The 22,314-nt window shown below is 37.7% G+C and overlaps 1 protein-coding gene across 20 annotated transcripts in view; it reads left to right on the top strand.

Moving 5' to 3' along the window:
* The window catches only part of ABI3BP (ABI family member 3 binding protein), a 234,530-nt gene that overhangs the window by 55,225 nt on the left and 156,991 nt on the right, over positions 1 to 22,314 (top strand). For all 20 annotated transcript variants that reach the window (XM_060198467.1, XM_060198449.1, XM_060198451.1 and 17 more), the window contains exon 2: positions 7,675 to 7,854. In XM_060198467.1, the coding sequence (XP_060054450.1) occupies positions 7,675 to 7,854 (180 nt within the window). The remainder of the gene's footprint in view (positions 1 to 7,674; positions 7,855 to 22,314) is intronic.

Genomic DNA, 22,314 nt, shown 5'->3' on the forward strand with positions numbered 1-22,314 from the left:
AGTGAACCGCCTGGAATGGAATTAGAGAACCCTGAGAAAGGAAAGGTCTCACCCGAATAATGAGGCTGAAAGGTTGACATTCCATGCCTGATGTCCCTGACACACTCTGAAGTGAAGCATGCTGAGGTGGTACTCGTTGCGTTGATTAGGTTGGGATCAGCAGATGCAACATTGTTTGGTATGAATTAAGAGAGGCATGCAGGGAAGTGCGCCCCACCCTAAGGTCCCAGGACTGGGGGAAATATAGGCTCTATAGTGGAAATGTGAGGTTCCTGCTATCTTAGGGTTTAAGAAGACAATAGATAGTTATTGTTATCATCACATTATTTGGTAATTGGGTTAACTTTGAAAAATCCCTTTGTTAGGATTTGCTGTATAATACCCAACATCACCATAATTTATGTCCTTTGACACTATTTGTATATAGCTGTGCTACTGGTTGCTTCTGTTCTCCCTGGTCAAGGCTTTTGAGAGAGTCAACATATCAAAGACTCAGCCTGTGTATTAAAAAGACTCACTCTGTTCTTTAAAACGTTTGAGGCATACAATCAAATTTCCCCTCTCACATTAATTAGAGATTTATATGACTACAAATTAATAGGAGTGTACATAAACACCATTCCCACCAAAAGACTGTGTCCCATCCCACCCCCCACCTCCCCCCCCCCCGCCGCCTCGGGAAGCCAAATATCCACCCTCACCCTCACCCCAGGGTTTTTACTTTGGTGCCCTACTACAAATTTAGTCAAATCCTGCTTTTAGTTCCCCTTTCTGTTCTTCTTTCTCAACTTCTGTTGGTGAATGGGATCATCCCATACTCATCTTTATCTTTCTGACTTAGCTCACTTAACATAATTCCGTCTAGATCTGTCCAAGATGGGTCAGAGAAGGTGAGTTCATTGTTCTTCATAGCTGCATAGTATTCCATTGTGTATATTGTTGTTGGGCACCTGGGTTGCTTCCAGGTTTTAGCTATTACGAATTTGCTATGAACATAGGTGTACAGATATCTTTTTGGTTGGGTGTTATGGAGTCCTTGGGGTATATCCCCAAGAGAGGAATTACTGGGTCATATGGTAGGTCCATGTCTAGACTTGTGATAGTTCTCCAGACTGCTCTCCAGAGAAGCTGGACCAGTTTACATTCCCACCAGCAGTGCAGAAGGGTTCCTCTGTCCCCACATCCTCTCCAGCATTTGTTGCTGCTGTCCTTTTTGATGTATGCCATTCTCACAGGGGTGAGATGGTATCTCAGTGTTGTCTTTATTTGCATTTCTCTGACAATCAGTGACCTGGAGCAATTTTTCATGTGTTTGTTAGCCTTTTGGATCTCTTCTGTAGTGAATGTTTTATCTATATCCTCTGCCCATTTTTGGATGGGGTCATTTGATTTTTTATTGCTAAGTTTGCTGAGCTCTTTGTATATTTCAGAGCCCCACACTACTAGGAAAAGAGAGAGGTGGCTGGGAGTATGGATTGACCAGTCAATGCCCATGTTCAGCGGGGAAGCAATTACGGAAGCCAGACCTTCCACCTTCTGCATTCCACAATGACCTTGGGTCCATACTCCCAGAGGGATAAAGAATAGGAAAGCTGGGGTGGTTCCTGGAAGATGGTGGACTCAGAAGCTGCTAGTGGCTTGATCTCTGACCACATCTTCTGGAAACAGTAGGATTTTCTGCCTTTAGTAGGCCAGTCAATAAGGGGTCCTAGCGGTGACACCAAGGAGGTGACTATAACTTAATTTGGGTTAAAAAATAGAGTAGAAAAAAAGGGAAAAAATTTTTTTTCTTTTAAATTATTAAGCACACACCTACTCCCCCTTCTCCCCCCATAACCAGTCCCTGGGGACCAGCTCCTAGCAGGCTCCCCTGCTGAGCTTCTTTCTTTACCAAGATTCCTGTCCCACCAGGGAGTATCATTCATTCTAAGTCTATACCCTTCTGAAACCTCTGGCCTTTTTTCTTTCTAAGTAGCCACCCCCCCTCACCCCGCATAGCTAATTAAATAATTAAAAATAAATAAATAAATAAACTCCTTTCACTGCTCTTTTATGACTGTTCTTTTTCTTATCTTTTTCTTTTTTCTCTCTCTTTCTTTTTTTTTCTCATTCTTGTCATCCTTTCTTCCTTAATCCTACAGCTTCCAAAGCCACAAGCCCCATCCCCCACACCACCAAACAGTGTGCTTTTTTGAATTCACTGATACACATTTGGGAATTATTTTGGGGAAGAATTCTGACTCAGAGTGGACTCTCACTGCAAGTATCTCTGCTCAACTTCCCTTCCTCCTTTAGCTACCCCTAGAATATACAGTGGATAGTAGATTTGCATAACTGTCTATTTCAGCTATCCTCCTCTAGTCCTTTGACAAAATCCAATGCCCATTCATGCTCAAAACTTTACAAAAAATGGGAATAGATGGGAAATTCCTCAAGATAATGGAGTCTATATATAGCAAACCTATAGCCAACATCATACTCAATGGACAGAAGCTGAAAGCATTCCCCTTCAGATCAGGGACTAGACAGGGCTGTCCACTGTCATCGTTACTCTTCAACATAGTATTGGAAGTTCTTGCCATAGCAATCAGGCAAGAGAAAGAAATCAAAGGAATACAGATTGGAAGGGAAGAAGTCAAGCTCTCACTATTTGCAGATGATATGATAGTATACATAGAAAAACCTAAAGAATCCAGCAGAAAACTACTGGAAGTTATTAGGCAATATAGCAAGGTATCAGGCTACAAAATCAATGTACAAAAATCAGTGGTATTTCTTTATGCAAACACTAAATCTGAAGAAGAAGACATCCAGAAATCACTCCCATTTACTGTTTCAGCAAAATCAATCAAATACCTAGGAATAAATTTGACCAAAGAAGTGAAAGACTTGTATGTTGAAAACTGAGTCACTACTCAAAGAAATAGAAACTGATACCAAGAAATGGAAATATCCCATGCTCATGGATTGGAAGAATAAATATCATCAAAATGAATATTCTCCCCAGAGCCATATACAAATTTAATGCAATACCCATCAAAGTTCCACCAAGCTTCTTTAAGAGGAAAGCTATCAGGGGAAGGGATGGGATATGGAGAACTGGTAGTGGGAATTGTGTGGAGTTGTACCCCTCTTGTCCTGTGGTTTTGTTAATGTCTCCTTTTTTAAATAAATAAATTTAAACAAATTGTGCTACTGTGAACATAGGTATACACAAATCTTTTTGGATTGGTGTGTTGGGTTCTTTAGATTATAGCCCCTGGAGAGGAATTGCAGGGTCATAAGGTAGGTCCATTTCTAGCCTTCTGAGAGTTCTCCAGACTGCTCTCCATGGGAATTGACCAGCAGTGCAGGAGGGTTCCTTTGTCCCAACAGCCTCTCCAGCATTTGTTGCTGCTACCTTTTCTGATGTATGACATTCTCACAGGAGTGAAGTGGTATCTCATTCTTGTCTTTATTTGCATTTCTCTTATAATCAATGACTTGGAGCATTTTTTCATGTGTTCTTGACCTTTCGGATCTCTTCTGTGGTGAATATTCTATTCATGTTCTCTCCCCATTTTTGGATGGGGTCATTTGTTTTCTTGTGGTTGAGTTTGACAAGCTCTTTATATATTTTGTTATTAGACTCTTGTCTGATATATGGCATGTAAATATCTTCTCCCATTCTGTGAGGAGTCTCTTGGTTTGGGTAGTGGTTTCTTTTGTTGTGCAAAAGCTTTTTCATTTGATGTAGTCCTGTTGGTATGCATGAGACCCCTTCTGTTTCTTTTGGTTTAAATCCCCCCTGCTTAACACTATTCTATTTACATAACCACTTCATTCTATTTACATAACCACTGTTAACAAGTTCCACCCTCCCTCCAGGGCATTTGTGGTTCAGTGATAGGATTCTTCCCTAATCTGCCCCCTCTTTGTCACACTCTGATTTTCACCAGTCACTTTTCTCTCCACCCTCTCTATGTCACATCCTGTTTCTACCCTACTTGGGAAGTATATATAAAGACAGCATTGTGAGTTTTAGAGTACTGTACCTTTAGTTTAGCTCAGCTCGGCTTAAATTGTGCTGCATCCTGCATGAATAAAGAGATACTGCCTACAGCTCAACCATGAGTCCCTGGTCGTCTGTTACCCGCCCGTGAAGCCAGCCGGGCGAAAACAACATAACCCGTCGAAAACAACATAGTCCCATTGGTTTATTCTTGTCTTAGTCTTCTTTGTAATTGAATTTATATCATTGAAGATGTCTTTAAAATTTATGCTGAGTAGAGTTCTGCCAATATTTTCCTCTAAGTATTTGATACTTTCTGGTCTAACATCCAAGTCCTTGATCCACTTGGAATTTACTTTTGTATTTGGTGAAATATAGTGGTTCAGTTTCATTTTTCTACATATTTTAATCCATTTTTTTCAACACCATTTGTTGAAGAGACTCCCCTTTCCCCATTCAATAGTCTGGGCACCTTTGTCAAAGATTAGATGTCCATAGGTGTGGGTGTCTTCAGTTTTTTTTGTTAGAGAGTCAATAAGACAGCCAAGAGTATGTATAAGACTCCTCCACCATCCATACAATTCTACTTGTTCTTTATTTTTGTTGTTTGCTTGTAGTTCTGGGGATCAAACTTAGTGCTTCACACATGCAAGATATTCTACCACTAAACCAACCTCCTGGCTCCTCTAAGTTAGTCAGGATTTTTTCTTATGTTTTCAGATTTGGGCTTTAAAAACTGCAAAGATGCCTTCTATTACCTCTAGAACCATGGGCTGTTAATTTGTTCATTCCTATATGCTTAGAACCTCTTTGTTTGCTATTTTTTAAATTTAGATCATTGATTCATTGTCTATGTTGTAGATAACTAGTGAAGAAATAGTCATACTATAGACTACAGACTACAATTCTATTTAAAGGTAAATAGTAACCGAAAGTACTCATTTAATTTCTTTTGGCCATTCTCTTCATTCTGTGGATATCACAGAAAAGTGAACATAAAAACTCTATATAGCGCTTTTTCATTCTAATTTCTTTCTTTGGATCATGCATGTGTTAACTGACTCCCTAAGAATTGAAATATGTTAAATTATTGCCATTCTATGCCTTAAATTATATTTTCTTTTGAATACTTTAATGTGTTTTCACTAGTAATCGCCCCTCTGTTGAAATACTGTATATGAACTAGAAATGATATTGTAAGCATGGATGAAGGGTTAGGACTATTAGACAATGCAGAATGCAAGATTACATACCCCAAACCAAATAATCTGTGTTAAGTGATAAGAGAAAAAGTAATAGATGGCAAAAATTTAAAGGATTTGTGTTTCTACTTCCAAATGCAGAACTGGGGTAATAGTTTTAAAATATGAAATTGTAATATGGTTTGATGCAAGATTTGTCTCTTTTTTTTTTTTTTTCAAGTTTAGACTCGAAAGCAGTGTGGATTGAAGGTTTGGTGAAGTTGTCTAAAAGCCTCTTCATTTGAAAAGTCACATGTGACTGATGTAATTGTTGACATAGATTATTAGCAAAAAAGACAGGAGTTAGAAAAATTCCTTTTGAGAGGAAGTGAAAACACTTCCACTTTTATTAGTCAGTGATTCTGTTTTTAGCATGCCTTTTGGTGTAGACATCCTGTCCACTTTCTAAAGGGAGGAATAATGTGGAACATCAGGTTGAAGCCTATGAGCAGAGATCAAGTGATGTCCTGATGTGTGTTGTGACTGTGACTCTCAGCTCTTAGCCATACATACCTGTCACATAAACATACTGTGATTCCTTAATTTTTTCTTCATAACTAGATGTTAAATCTAGGCTGGCTGTGTTTTTATCTCTTCTCTTTCCAGTTTCTTCTTTCCTCCTTTTTTTCTTTCTCTCATTCTCTTTCTTTCTTTCTTTCTTTCTTTCTTTCTTTCTTTCTTTCTTTCTTTCTTCCTGAGAGTCACACAAAGAGAAAGATACTAAGAAAGAGAAAGACAAGAGCACTGCTCATCTCTGGTTTATGGTGGTACTGGGGATTGAACATGGGACCTCAGAGCCTCAGGCATGAAAGTCATTTGCATAACCATGACGCAGTCTTTCAGGCCTCTGTTTTGATTATTTATAAGAAATAATAGCCATATAAGGTTGTAAAAAATGTGTCCCATTTATTCTATTTTATTTACTGGAATTGTAGTAGCTAGTAGTTATAGCTGGAGTAACTAAGAGTAACATCTCTAAGAAAGAAAAGATGGGCTTGGACAAAATCTATTATATCTGAAATATAATTAATCTTAAAAATATATAATGAAGCAGAACAGAATATCAGCAGTTAGCATAAACTGGAGCATCATGGTCCAGGTTTTAGCCAAAATTCTTCAATTCTTGCTCAGTAAAGATCTCAATATAAGTGTGAAGTCTAGCCCACTGTGAACTAAAATCTAATTTTGACCTTGCATTTAATTTTCAGAATGACAGAAATATGGCTGCCCTCTAGTTGTCTGTAGTGTGAGAGAACTGGACTAGAACATTTTTCCTTGAACTTTTGTTTAAACCATACAATAGGTCTGAATTTCAATTTTGCAACATAACATGAAAATAGCAGTCATATTAAGAAATTCACAGAGGGCAGTGAATTTATCTAACCAGACAGCATGTCTGCTTTGCCCTGTGTGACACTGGTTTGAGCTCCTACTCATGGAACTCAGGAGAGCTTTAATGCTATGGGCTTTCTCTGACTCGTCTATCTGAAACAAAGTTGTAGTACAGCTGTGAAGACTCAGTGATAACAACTGAAAAACAAAGTTCATAGCAATGTAATCAAATTCATGAGAAGTACAAAGTACTATGCACATACCTGGAAATTGTCTTGCTGAGTGCTGAAGAGAGTAGCTCCCACAAACTGGTATCCAAGAAGAGAGAGATTTCTTTCGTAAAGACCTAGTGGTACCCTTTCTTTAAAATATTTTTTTAATTTGCTTTTTTTCCCCTTTTGTTGCCCTTGTTGTTTTATTGTTGTTGTAGTTATTGTTGTAGTTATTGATGTCGTCATTGTTAGTTAAGACAGAGAGAAATGGAGAGAGAAGGGGAAGACAGAGAGGGGGAGCGAAAGACACCTGCTGACCTGCTTCACCACTTGTGAAGCGACTCCCCTGCAGGTGGATAGCCAAGGGCTCGAACCGGGATCTTTATGTGGGTCCTTGCACTCTGCACCAAGTGCGCTTAACTCTCTGCACTACCGCCTGACCCCCAAGACCTAGTGGTACCCTTTCCTGTGGCTATACTGAGGTGGTCAGACTGATTTAGAGTGTCATATTATAAATTTATTGCAGTGACTTTAGAAAGCTTATGATGCTCAAAAGAGCCAATATACAAAGATCACCATCCCCAGACAGTGTATATAAAATGAAGTTCTCACTAATTATGAATAGCCAGATAGCCTGTAATACAATCTACCAATTACTGAACTAACTGCTAAGATTTTCCTTTGTATTCTAGGCTGCCTTATATATTATTCAGTCTATTTTCTTCAATTTCACAATACCTGTATTTCAGCTACTTGGGTAGGTATGATGTGACATTGAATAGCTAAGTAGATAACATACTTTCTACTAATAATGCATCTTACGTTATTATGTCTCTTGCACTATTATTTAATGCTAAAGTATTAGTAAAAAGTCATCTTTTTTCATTCTTATCTGTAGGTAAAAGTCCAAGCCTGAAAGTCCACATCAATACTACCAGTGACTCCATCCTCTTAAAATTCCTGCGCCCAAGTCCTAATGTAAAACTGGAAGGTTTTCTCCTTGGATATGGCAGCAATGTGTCACCAAACCAGTACTTCCCTCTTCCCACTGAAGGAAAATACAATGAAGCTGTAGTAGGTAAGATGCTTGGCTTTCAGTCATGGGAAGAAGAGAAGTACAAAATAACAGTTATGTGATTCAGACATCTTGGAAGAAACTGCCATTTCTTCTACACTCTTCAGCAAACCAAATGTCAAACCATTTTGATAATTATTGTAAATATATAGTACAGTTCCATATATATTGCATACTTTGTATATATTGCAGAAATCATCCAATTCCTTGCCATTATAGCTATAACCCCTGACAACATAACCTACACCCCATGGGGAAAATCATCTTAAAATGGCCTGGTTTAAATCTCTGTAACATGATTGCTCATGTGAAATAATCTTCCTCCCTGCTTGTTGGTCTGCTTCTAAATTCTGCTTCTAAGACCCTTTCTGTTACACTGCTTAATCGCTGTGGTCTATTTATATAATCACTGTGTTACCTGGGAACCGCTGGTTTAATCCCACTGGTTCAAACTCTTTTTGCTCCACCCCCTCTCCTAGTCACACCTTGTTCTCCACCACTAGTTTGCATTCTTTTTTTGATCCACCCTCTCTTGGTCACATCCTGTTTCCACCCTACTTGGCAAGTATAAATACAGTTGCCCTTCTTATTAAACACAGTGGAATTGCCTTCAGACTCCGAGAGTCCCAGAGTCTCTCTCCTGCGAAGCTAGCCCAGCAATAAAGATTGAACTGTGTTCCATCTCTCTCCTGCCTGCAAAGCTAGCCTGGCACCTGCTGAATCTTTACTTTCTTCTTTTTATTGTCAATATCTTTATTGGCTAGAGATAGCCAGAAATTGAGAAGAAAGGGAGAGAAACAGAGAGACACCTGTAACACTGCTTCACCTCTCTCAGAGCTTTTCCCCTTACAGGTTCTTCTTCTTCCAGCGTCCCCTACAGGTGGGGACCTGGAGCTCAAATCTGGGTCCTTGAGCACTGTACCATGTGCACTCAATCAGTTAGGTGTGCCACCACCCACCCCCCTGAATCTTTACTTTCTACTAGTAAAAACAGAGAAACAAACAAAGACAACTATGGTTTTCTGTGGTTTTTTGTTAGTTTGTTTTTTTACAAAAAGTTACCCTGAAAAAGAAATATATTGCAGGGGAGATGGCTCAGTGGGTAAAGCATTGGATTATCAAGCATAATAAATATATTGCATTAAAAATAAAGAATATTTTAGGCATATGATTTTAGATTTTATAAAATTTTACATTTCTTTGAAAATGCTTTTTGATCACATTAAAATGTAATTTGAAGATTGGGGCATCTTCAAACCTTATTCAGACAAAATATTTGCAAATGAAATCTTTTTAAACAAAAGATCATCTCTTATGAATGCTTTCAAAGACTTTCTGAACAACATAGGTGGCCTTTATATTTTTCTGCAGTGTTAGGATTACTGCTTAAAGGGTTTTTCTATGAACTTTTGATATCTAATCCTGTAAGGTAACTACTATAGGTCAGATCTGACATTCAGGCATTTATGGCGATGCTAAAGATAAATCTGCTTTATACTGTAGTCCCTCATTCCTCATAGAGAAGTCTCTGTTGGTGACCCAGGAGGTGGTGCAGTGGATAAAGCATTGGAATCTCAAGCATGACATCCTGAGTTCAATTCCCATTAGCAGATGCACCTGAGTGATATCTGGTTCTTTTTCTCTCATCCTATCTTTCTCATTCACAAATAAATAAATAAAAAGTAAAGATTTAAAAAGAGAGAGAAGTCTCTGTTGTACATTAAAATTAGATAAATGTAACTTTATTAGTTAAATAGCTAGTCTAGATATTGCATAAGTGTGTGTGTGTGTGCTTGTGTGTGTCCCTTTTACCGAAGTCTTTATTGGCAATTAGGCAAATTTGATAAACAGAATTAACACTTTGATCATATAAAGTACAAGGAATTTGAAATTTTGCAATTAGTCCCCTACCTGAATTACTTTTCACTATAAATAGTGACTGGAAGCTGTGTAGTAAGTTCCACATAAAGAGAAACAGACCAATTTCTAGTTGCTCCATCATTTATAAAGTTTAATGTTATAGCATTATAACTTAGCATCTGTCAGAGTGACTTCCACTTTCATCACACAATTTGCTCTTTTTTTCTTATTATTTATTTATTTTATAGTGGGTTATTTTTAAAAAAATTTTCTTCATAAAATGGAAATATTGACAAGACTGTAGGATAAGAGTGGTACATTTCCACACAATGTGCAATTTACTCTTTCACCTAATTCATTAGCATAATACCCTTGAGCTTCAATCATGTTGTAGCGTACCATCTTTTTTTATAAGTAAAACTTAATTGTGCATATCTATCTTACCTTTTAATCTGTTTATCTGTTGATAGGTACTTATGATGCTTTCAATTCTTAGCAGTAGCTAAGAGTACTGTGAGTACTGCTACAGTGAACATGGAGGTATACACATCTTTTTGCATTAGTATTTATAAAGATCCAGCAGTGGGATAGCGGAATATAGTCTTTCATAATGACTGCAGTCTTGTTAAATGTTTTTAACTCATTAAGCAGCTGTGCATTTATTTTTCCAATTATACTGAAACAACTTAATTCAAATTTGGTGACTTAAAGTATTACAAACTTATTATCTTATAGTTCTGAAGGCCAGATATATAGTTTGAGTCTCACTGGACTAAACTCAAAGTGAGAACAGGGTTGCTTTCCCTTTGAAGACTCCATTTCTTAACTTTTAGAAGATGCCTATATTCTACTTTGAAACCAACAACAGTGAGTCAAGTGCTTCTTACCATGATCACCTCTTCTGGCTTCCTCTTCCACTTTTTTTCTGCTTTTTAAAAAATATTTATTTATTTCCTTTTGTTGCCCTTGTTTTTTTATTGTTGTAGTTCTTATTGTTGTTGTTACTGATGTCGCCGTTGTTGGATAGGACAGAGAGAAATGGAGAGAAGAGGGGAAAACAGAGAGTAGAGAAAGACAAACACCTGCAGACCTACTTCACCACGTGTGAAGTGACTCCCCTGCAGGTGAGGAGCCCGGGGCTGGAACCAGGATCCTTCCTTCCACTGGTCCTTGCGCTTTGTGTCACATGCGCTTAACCGACTGTGCTACCGCCCCACTCGCAACTCTTCCACTTTTAAGAATCCTTGTAGGGGGACAGGGGCGGTAGTGCAGTGGTTTAAGCGCAGGTGGCGCAAAGCGCAAGGACTGGCATAAGGATCCCAGTTCCAGGCCCCAGATCTCCACCTGCAGGGGCATCGCTTCATAAGCGGTGAAGCAGGTCTGCAGGTGTCTATCTTTCTCTCCCCCTCTGTCTTCCCCTCCTCTCTCCATTTCTCTCTGTCCTAACAACTACAACAATGAAACAAAAGGGAATAAATATTTTTTAAAACCCATTAAAAAAAAAAAAAAGAATCCTTGTAGGAGAGAGAGAGAGAGCTGGATAGGGTACCTAAATTGCCACGTGTATGACCCAGAATCAAGCAAGATAGAGAATAGTATTGAATTTAGAAGAGCAAGTTCCTAAGTTTTATCCTTCCACCTTTCCTCCCTCCCTTTTTTCTTTCCTTTCTTCCTCCCCTTCCTTCTATAGAGATCTAGACAGAAGAGGTAGACAGTGAGAAAGTGACCAGACGCAGTTCAAGTTCTACTTTGTGAAACCATCTGGGCATGAATTTTTATTGTTGGGAAGGTTCTTGATAACTGTTTCAATTTCTTTGGCTGTGATTGGCCTGCTCATGTTTTTTAATTCCTCTTGGTTCAGTTTTGGACGGTTATGTTAATAGGAACTTTTCCATTTCTTCCAGGTTCTCTAGCTTGGTGGCATATAGTTGTTCACAGAAGCCTCACATAATACTTTGGATTTCTGTAGTGTCTGTTGCCACCACCACCCCACCCCCTGTTTTTGATTGCCACCAGGGTGATTGCTGAGGCTTGGTGCCTACATGACAATTTATGGCCCCTCTTTTTCTGTCTTCTCTCTCTCTCTCTTTTTCTCTCCTCCCTTTATTAGAGACATAGAGAAATTTAGAGGAAAGGGGGATCTAGAGAGGAAGAGAGACATCTGCAGTTTTGCCTCACTACTTGTGAAGCTTCCTCCCCTGCAGGTGGAGACCTATTTGTGTTTATGTGTATGGCTTGGACAGAGTTATTTGTACATGCCAAAGTATCCACATTATTGGGTGAGCCACAGCCCAGCCCCAGGCTTAATTCATAAATTCTTACAGCTGCTAGCAGTTATAGTCATTGAAGACAGCACGTTTGTCACACTTAACCATCTTGACTCTATATACCTGTGAGTTCTCTCTGGGGTGCTGGTGGTGAAGGAGGAGCTCACAGTACTACAAGCACTGTAGATGCTTTGCGCTAGAATGCCTCTGCCACTAGTCTGGAAGATGCGTCTTTCTGAAGAGATAGGAAGAGGAGGGGGAAATAATACACAGGTAGTTTTGAGTCAGACAGACTTGGGTTCATAGTCAACACCACTACTTACTTGGAATACATCAGGGTAAGTCCTGACTTCTCTATTTTTGTTTTTCTCATAAAGAAAATAAAAGGTCCTGTGTGTGTGTGTGTGTCGGAAGCAGGGTGGTGGTGGTGTGGGTGGTTTGCTGGTAGAGACCCTGCCTTGTGTGTTTAAGGCCTAGGTTCAATTTCCAACACTACAAAAAGTCAACATCAAATTGTCAGAACTCCCTGGATGGTGGAATAGTGCTTGTCTCTTATCTTAAATAATAATGGTTTAAAATTTTTTTTTTTTTTTTTAAAGAATAGAAGATTAGGAACTTAGCTCTGTGTGGAGCACTGACTGGGTGCCTAAGGCTCAGAGGTCCCCGGGTTACTCTTTGCCATGCTGAACAGTACTCTGGTCTCGGTCTCTCCCTGTGTGTGCCTCTCATAATAAATATATCTTTTTAAAAAGCAAAATAGGGGGCTGGGGAGATAGAATAATGGTTTTGCAAAAAAAAAAAAAATGTCATGCCTGAGGCACCAAAGATCACAGGTTCAATCCCCATTACCACCATAAAATAGAATTGAGCAGTATTCTGGACAAATAAAAAAATAAAGAAGAATCTTCAAAATCATTGTGAAGACTTGATAAATTGTGTGAGGCAGCTAATATATGCAGAAAAGGTATGCTTTATAGATTTTGTCAGTTTTCACACTGAATAATTGTGGTTAGCTAATATAGCTGAACTTTATTTACTTGTCTAATTAATTAGAAGTAACGACTGAGCTAAATCACCAGAAGAATCTTCATAAGTTCTGAGTTTTCAATGTCTTTTTCAAGAATCTTGGTCTTCTGATTTTGTTTATTGGTGTTGTCACGTTGTAGGAGTGTCAGTAAAATTGTTACCATAGATTAGTTCAGTAGATCTGTCAGCTAATGAATAAATTAGCAAAACTTGTCTAAGAAGTTTTTTCTTGGAAGGGAAAAATCCCAAAATAAATTGAGAAAACAAAAGAAGTTAATTCTCAGCACTATTTACATTAGCTGCTTGAGCACACACACACCTGACTCTCATAGTCATGAGTAGCTTTTAATCATTAAGTGTAGATTCTTGTTTGCTTCATGTGGCTGAATGGATTCCTCAGGTGCTTTGAATCAAGTTGTAAACACCTAAGGAGATTACAGATCCTCAAATGATACAGCTGAAAGACTTTGTTATCTCTAGATTTTACTCCTTGTTTTACTCGAGACATTTTTTTTCTTTTTTGTAAAAATACAGCAAGAATTTTTCTGTCCTACAAAACATGGACCCAAGTAAGAGTACAACATAGTCTCTTTTAATAAACTGATTATAATTTCACTCACCACGTTCAGGACAAAGCTTAATAGGTTTTTTTTTTTTAAGTTTCTTGCTTTTATTTCAGTGATTATTTTTTTAAATAAGATTATTTACAATAATTGATTCAGATATGAATACATACAAATTGTATGCATATACACTTAATGCTGTTTATAGTCCTTTAAATGATTAAGCCCCTTACAAGTTTTATTACTTATTTCATTTGTAGTGAAAGCATGAAAAAATGCATAGGTTTTTCTGTCAGTTACAAACCTTAGAACATAAACTATTTTCTCAAAATAGTCATAAACATGTTTATATGTATTTTAATGGAAGGAGGATGAAACAAAATAATAAAGTTTACCACTATTTACTACACTTAAGGATAAATATTACCTTGATGAAAAAAATGAATGTTTATTATTATATGTGCCACAAGAAAAGTAGTGGTGGATTCATTGAAGAAAAAAACAGGGTGAAAGTAAATAACTGAAGGAACTAAGGAATTAAGCTAAATAAGAATTAGTGAAAAGGGAGAAGAAAACTACCAGAAAAGGTGACACTGCCTACCATTCAAAGTAGATCAGATTCTTCTTCTTCTCTGTGAGAATCCTTAGAGAATTAACAAGAAGCTATGGAGAGAGAGCAAGGGTAACAGCCATCAGTCCATACAAGGCAGCTCCAAATGGACCTGAGAGGTAACATTAGTGCCTGGGTAATAGTACTGCTACTTTTTCCTTTTAAGTTTGATTTGACTTTGGTTTGTAGTATATAAGATTTTAGGAGTGTAGGGGTGTGTGTGAGATAACATACCACACCCACAACAAAAGTTCCAGTGTCCTCTATTTCCTACACTCCCTCCCTGTTTCCTTTCAAGACCGCCATCGTTTTCATATAGCCTGAGTCAGTTTGGTTATTATTTTACAAGCTTGTTTTAACACCTAAGAAAACTGAAGCTCTAGTTTACTTTTCATATACATATACATATACATATACATATACATATACATATACATATACATATACATATACATATACATATACATATACATATACGTATATATATAATTTTTTCCCCTCTTTGGTTGCCCTTGTTTTTTTTATTGTTGTTGTTGTTGATGTTGTTGTTGTTGAATAGGACAGAGAGAAATGGAGAGAGGAGGAGAAGACAGAGGGGGAGAGAAAGACAGACACCTGCAGACCTGCTTCACCACCTGTGAAGTGACTCCCCTGCAGGTGGGGAGCTGGGGGCTTGAACCGGGATCCTTATGCTGGTTCTTGCTTTGCACCACATGCTGCTTAACCCGCTGCACTCCCCTGCTAGTTACTTTTCTAATAAAGCAGCAGAATCAGGATTTGAACCCAGGAAGTTTGACTCTACAACCTAAATTCTGAACAAATGAACTCTCTCAAAACCAAGGCAGTTTTTTATCTATTTTTGTACAGTAGAATTACACAAAGTAGGCTGGCGACATAGCTCACTTGGGTATTGTACTGTGAATGTGATCTAGGATGGAGCCCGGGCCCCAGTGTTCTGAAGGAAGCCTTGGTGCTGTGGTCTCTCTATTTCTCTGTCTAAAAAAGAAAAAAGTATACAAAGTACCAATTTAATTTCCACAAAATTCTTTAAATAGTAAACTGAAAAAGAGAAGTTGTATGCTAAAGAAGGAAATATTTCTCACCTAACTCATAAGGTGTGAGTGAGTTAAAATATATAAGCATTTGACTGTGTCCCAAAACCATCCATTCAACCCACCTGCACAGCTCTCTGAGGTATCAAACCTGGCTGGAGCAGTCAATATTGTGTCCTTTTCCTCCATAATGTCCTAGCAGCCAAATCTTTTTTTTTTTTTTTTTACCAGAACATTATTAAAAGCTCTAGCTTATGGTGGTGCTGGAAATTGAGCCTGGGACCTTTGGTGCCTTAGGCATGAAAGTCTTTACATAACTAATATGCTCTCTCCAATCATTTTAAATAACATCTCTGCCATCATTTTAAATAACTATTTAATTTTTTTTGTCTTGTCTTTCCCTACACATATAGAAAGTTTCCAGGAGCTAAGTACCTTAGAAACCTTGATTTCTGTGCTTCCTTTATTTTTTAATTCCAGTGTTGTCATAAACTTATAAACATGGTACATTAATGAAAGAGGTAAGGGAGAGAGAGATCTAGGAAGTTTGAACCCTCTATGGGTCATAATTAATATAGATATTTTTTAAATTTAAGTCTCTTATTTATATATTTCATTTTTTCCAAGCTTTTTAGAAAAGTAATTAATAATGTTTTACAAAATTGTAAGATTACAAGGTATAGATCCCCTCTACACCCACCAAATTTCAGCACCTTCATCCTCCCATAAGACTATTTTTAAATGTCATCTATTTTTTCATTCTTTCTCTGGAAATGATCTTACCACTTGGGAAGTATTTGGCTTTAAATCTTGAAGATTAGTCCAAATTTTTATTAAAAAAAAAAAACTGTCAGGATCACTTGATTTTTCTCCAATGTGATAAATTTAGCCAAATTTAAATAATCTTCATCAGAATATTTTAAAAGAAACTGGCCTAGTGTGGGTATCAATTTCTTAGTAAATATTATGCCTCCATTTAAGCAGTTAACCATGAGTTTACAGTAGATTTAGTCTGGTGATAGTTGCCCATCTGGCTGCTTTTACGAAGATAACATTTTTCAAATTTCTATTGAATTCAACCACAATGTTTCCATGGTCCTCTCCTGACATCATTTGATAAATGGTCTCCAAGTCTGTCTTTTCTTGGAACCACATTAAAACAAATTCACACTCTTTCAATATAAAGCACATCAGTATTTTCAAATGCATTGCACAATGCACTTAGAGCAAAATCTAACTTAAAAAAAATTCATCCTCATTGGTATCTCAACATTTCTTCCCTAGTAACTTCTGGGCCTTTTGTCATGAGTTAGATTCATTGTGAGAGGCTTACCATTGAGATGGAGTCTTCTATGGAAAGACAATAGAAAGAAAAATTACAGCATTCCTTTTAAAATATGGATATCAGGGTGGGGGGGTAGCAAGCATAATGGTTAGCATAATGCCTGAGGCTCCGAAGTTGCAGATTCAGTCTTCCACTGCACCTTAAACCAGAGTTGTGCAGTGCTCTCTGGGGGGTAGGGTGGGGTGGCATGGGGCAGGAGGACATATCAGAATCAAGAAACATTATCAAATCTTTGATTCCTAGTTTTCTTCAAATGTTTTACTTTCACTGGAAACTTGGTGTTCTCTGGTACATATCGATCATAAAGTGCTATGCTGTGACAGCCAGACTCTGGTGTTACATTATTTTGTATTCTTTAATTTCTTTCATTAGAATCTTTTATTAGTTTTCATCTGTGCCATATTCACCACCTAAATATAACAGTAAGTTCCCAGAGCCAGAAGTCAGTCTTAACTTCTGCATGTGGTGAGTACACCACCACATTTTTTTTTTTTTTCCTCCTCCAGGGTTATTGCTGGGCTCGGTGCCTGCACCATGAATCCACCGCTCCTGGAGGCTATTTTTCCCCCCTTTTGTTGCCCTTGTTGTAGCTTCGTTGTGGTTATTATTATTGCCCTTGTTGACGCAATTCGTTGTTGGATAGGACAGAGAGAAATGGAGAGAGGAGGGGAAGACAGAGAGAGGGAGAGAAAGATAGACACCTGCAGACCTGCTTCACCGCCTGTGAAGCGACTCCCCTGCCGGGGGCTGGAACCGGGATCCTTACGCTGGTCCCTGCGCTTTGCGCCACATGCGCTTAACCCACTGTGCCACCGCCCGACCCCCACACCACCACATTTTGACATCTTTAATATTCGTCTGAAAGAAGAAAATAAGATTTTGAGGTACATTTTCATGAACCCTCACCCTGTTAGCTAATGTTGACTAGAGTAATTAAAAAGAGAAAAAAGTGTTGACTTGATGGATTTGGCTTGCCATCTGAAGCTAATATGAGCTAGCTTTATTATCTGAAAAAATATCTGAAGTCCTGTTTTTCAGTAATCTATACTATTTTATGGAGATTATGTTAACAAAGTATTAAGTTCACTGGAAAATGTGTGTATGTGTATATATACAGGCTCAAAAAATTCTTGCCAAAATATTTGGATAGATTGAGTAATTATGCGTCACGAAATAAGAGGTGAAAGACAACTACAGGATAGTTTCACTCATATGCGATCCCAAGAATTGAAACACATGAACTTACAAAAGAAAAAAAAAAAGAAAGAAAACCAGAAGGAAATAAACTGTCTCTAAGATTTTTGTTAGAACTGTGGTAGTTATCGTTGGGAGGGGTGGAGGCACAGAATTTTGGTGGTGGGTGTGGTGTGGAAATTATACCCTGTAATTTTATAGTCTTGTAAACTACTATTAATCACCAAAAAGGGGGGCTTGGAAAAAAATTCTTGCCAAACCTTAGGCCTATTCACAGCCAACCCCCTACATTTCTCTGTGGGGTGCACATATAAATACAGGCAAGGAACAGAGGCAGCTAAGTCAACTATTTTAATGCCTAATAAATCTGCTAAAGAAAGAAAGGGATATGTACTAGCTGTGTGGAGCGGTTGGGCAAGAGAAATAGTTTATGTTCAAGATAGTTAAATCGTTCAAATCCTGGGGCCTTGAACCAGGGTCCTGGTACATGGTAACACATGCACTCTACTGGGTGCACCTTAATGGTTACTTAATGGGAGATTTGTCACAGGTTTGTCCCTGGTGCTTGTCAATCACCATTGTTTTTGTGCTAAGTTGTCCATAGGACATTTTGGAGAAGCTCATCAATAATATCAGAGCCTCAGTGCCAGGTGGTGGTGCACCTAGACAAGTGCAAGTGTTATAATGTGCAAGGACCTGGGTTTGAGTCCCTAGTCCCCACCACCTACATTAGGGAAACTGGGTGGTGAAGCAAGGCTGCAGGTCTCTCTCCCTCTCTGTCACCCCCTTCACTCTCGACTTTGGCTGTCACACTCTTTGGCTGTCTCTATCCAATAGATAAAGGTAATAAAAATTAAAAAAATATATATGAGCCTCATTTTCCAGTAGGTGAGCTTCAGAATGGACATAGACTGAAGATCATATATGAATCATTTGTGCTCCATTGCTGACATTGCTTTTCTGTGTCAGTTTGCTAGTAATTTGTGTCTGGAGTGTGAAGGTGTGTGAAGAACAAAACTGGTTATCATCTACTGAATTTTGGAACCATTGATAAATGACTTCAAATATTGTGTGGACAAGTAACATTTTTTTACAATATTTTTGCATTTCCTCATGCACCCCCACCCCCAGCACATACCAGACTCCTACCTCTTTTTCTCCTTAATTTTCCCTCACCGCCTCTTTATAAACCAACAAATAAGGCAATAGTGTCCACAGTGCCAGCAAAGGCCTTCAGGACAGAACTGCAATGTCAAAGCCCCAGCTAGAGTTCTATTTGCTTATGCTCTCCAGGAACACACTTAGGAGAGTCTTTCCACCCTCCCAAAAAAAATACTTTCTTGCCAGTGAACAAAACTCTGTGCTTGAGAGTGTTTTTCAAAGGTGTTTATCAGACAGTTGTTATTCAGTGTTGGTATTAATGAAAGAATGCATAGTCTAAGTGCTGAATGGAATATTGACATTTAGGTTGTATCTACTTGCATCTGATTACAGATAAGTATGGCATGTGGATGCTTGCAGATGTAAAGACCTGATATCCCTCCATGGAGATTTCAGTGACCATCGATTTTTTTTTTTTTCCCAGGGTTTTGTGAGTGATTTTATTTCTATTAGGAGTCTTGCAATGTACCACACTTTTTAAATTATTCATTCTTTTTCAATAGAGAAAAACAGAAGAGAAGACAAAAAGGGAGAGACCTGCAGCACTGCTTCCTTACTTGTGAAGCTTTCCCTCTGCAAGAGGGGACCGGGGGTTTGAACCCAGGTCCTTGTGCATTGTAACATGTACACTCTACCAAGTAGGCCCTGACACACTGGCTTCTAATAAAAATACTTATTTCATCAGCTTATAAAGCACCATTAGTTGTAAATCACACTACAAAGTTATATAAAGCTAAGAAAAAATAAAGCTTCTAAGTAATGGCACTGCTTATTAGGGCTTTTACTTTATATTTATTAATAGTTTCCTTAGACTCACAAGTTTTATATTTAATTTTTAAAAAGATTTTATTTATAAACTCTATTTTAATGAAATTTCTAGTTGACATAACACTGTTGTATAGCATAGGTTATAAATCAGCAACTGTATACTGCCTTATGGTCATCACTCGAAGTCTAATTCCATCCATCACTTATACAATCAAGCCCTTTTATCAACTTCCTGTTTCCTTTGATAATCACTAATTTGACTTTTAAAGGCTGTTAACTAAAAGTCTGTTTTTATCTTCATTTATTCACCTTTTTCCCTATGTACCACCTAGGGATGAAATCATGGAACTTGGGAGATAGCATACTGGTTATGCTTTCAGATTTAGTCTCATTAATTTGCACTTTTCTCTATTACTTTTGGTTTGTGGTTTCATGCCATTGTGATCTGCAAAGGTACCATTTAAATATTCATGAATTTGTTTATGTGTGTTTTGTGTCACATGTGATCTATCCTTTAGAACATTCCATGCAGCCTTAAAGATACATATTCTGTTCTGAGGTGGGATGCTATGAAGTTATGAACAATGCTTATTCATTGTTTAAGGCCATTATCTCCCTGCTTGTTTTCTGTCTGAGTGACCTGTCACAGTAAGTAGGGTACTGAATGCCAATGCCTCATATTGTATTGACATCAGTGTCTCCCTTTAAGTCAGTTAGTAATTGCTTTGTGTACTCTGTTAATGTTTTCAAAGAATCAGTTCTTGATTTGCTCTTTTGAATTGTCTTTTGGATCTAGTTCACTTATGCCTGCTCTCATTTTTTAACTTTTTATTTCATTGAATAGAAACTGAGAGAAAGTGAGAAGGTAAAGAGGAGCTAGGGAGAGAAAGATAGCTGCAACTTCACCACTCGTGAAGCTTTCCCCCTGCAGATGAGGACATGGGGTTTGAACCCAGGTCTTCACACATGGTAACATTCACTCAGTCAGATGTACCGCCATCCAGTCCCCCCTCTACTTTTTTTCAGATCCTTTATTCTACTTAACTTGGGCTTCATTTTTTTCTAGTTCCTTTAGCTATATGCTTAGTGTCTTTAATTGTGTTTTATTGTTCTTCTAAGGTAGATCTGTAGTGCCATAAACTTTTCTTAGTACTGTGTTTACTGTATCTCGTGGTTTTGTGTCATCATTTTCATCTACTTCCTTGTTGATTGAATATTTTATTATATACTAAGGATAATGATAAGATATTGAGGGTGGAGAATTCTAGCTAAATGGTTTTATCAACTTGTTTATAAAAACTGGATAGTGTAGACATGAACATGAAGGTGCAAAAACTAGGGTCTAATTGAAAAAGAGCTTCAAAGAATCTCAATAGATGTTAGTCAAGAGGAGAATCTTGGTCTGTAGAGTCTATAAAGTGTGTGTGTGTGTGTTCTGAAATCTGGTGTTTGGTTTTCAAAAGGATTTTTATCATTGTCATCATGGCTGGCATTAAATGAACACTTTGTTGGGCACTACTATAATCTAGTCACTACTTAGAACACTATGTATTGTGACTTCTTAACATTTTACACGTAAGGAAATTCGGTATACAGATTTAGATACTTTACCTTGTGTTAGTAAGCAGTTGAGGTATATTTGTTGTCAGGCTCCAAAGTCAATAATCTTATCAAGAACGAAACCAAACTAGTAAAAAGAGCAAAGGTGAATAATTTTGTTTTTCATGTCTCTTATCTGATTTTATTTGGAATCATCATGGTTCATAAATTTATTTTGTGGAAAATTACATGGCAGAAATAAACCTCCCTATGATGGCATCCTAAAGGAGTGTGGCTGGAATGCATTTACTTTCTAATGGAAGCAGACTCAAAATGTGACAATTAGAATTTTCAAACAACAATTATGGGAAAATTATTTGCTTTGCCCCCAAATCTAGGGCATTATAAAGAATTTTCTTAAATGTGAAGTTGGCTTGTCCTCTACAAGTCATTTAACATATTAAGCAAATTAGATTTAGTTAAGCTAAAATGTTGTATAGGCTTAACTTTTAGAAATGGACAATGTTTTTTTAAAATTTCTTTATTGGGGAATTAATGTTTTACATTCAACAGTAAATACAATAGTTTATACATGCATAACATTTCTCAGTTTTCCATATAACAATACAACCCTCACTAGGTCCTCTGTCATCCTTCTTGGACCTGTATTCTCCCCACTGCCACCCTGCCCCCAACACCCCAGAGTCTTTTACTTTGGTGCAATACGCCAATTCGAGTTCAGGTTCAACTTGTGTTTTCTCTTCTGATCTTATTTTTCAACTTCTGCCTGAGAGGACAATGTGTTAAGGATGCTACATTATATACAAAATTTTTACACTCATTTATTTAATTTGATAGGACAGAGAAAAATTGAGATGGAAGGAAGACACTGAGGGAAAGACAGCTCTGCTTCATGCCCTTGAAGCTTCTTCCCACTTCAGGTGGGGGCTGAGGCCCTGAACCCAGAACCTTGCATTTGGTAATATGGTCACCTAAACTGGGTATACTACTGCCCAGCCCATATACAAATTTCCTAAATTAATTTTAATTCTGTTTTCTAAGTGAGTACATTATATAT

Source organism: Erinaceus europaeus, chromosome 9 (genome assembly GCF_950295315.1).
Source record: "Erinaceus europaeus chromosome 9, mEriEur2.1, whole genome shotgun sequence".
NCBI lineage: Eukaryota > Metazoa > Chordata > Mammalia > Eulipotyphla > Erinaceidae > Erinaceus > Erinaceus europaeus.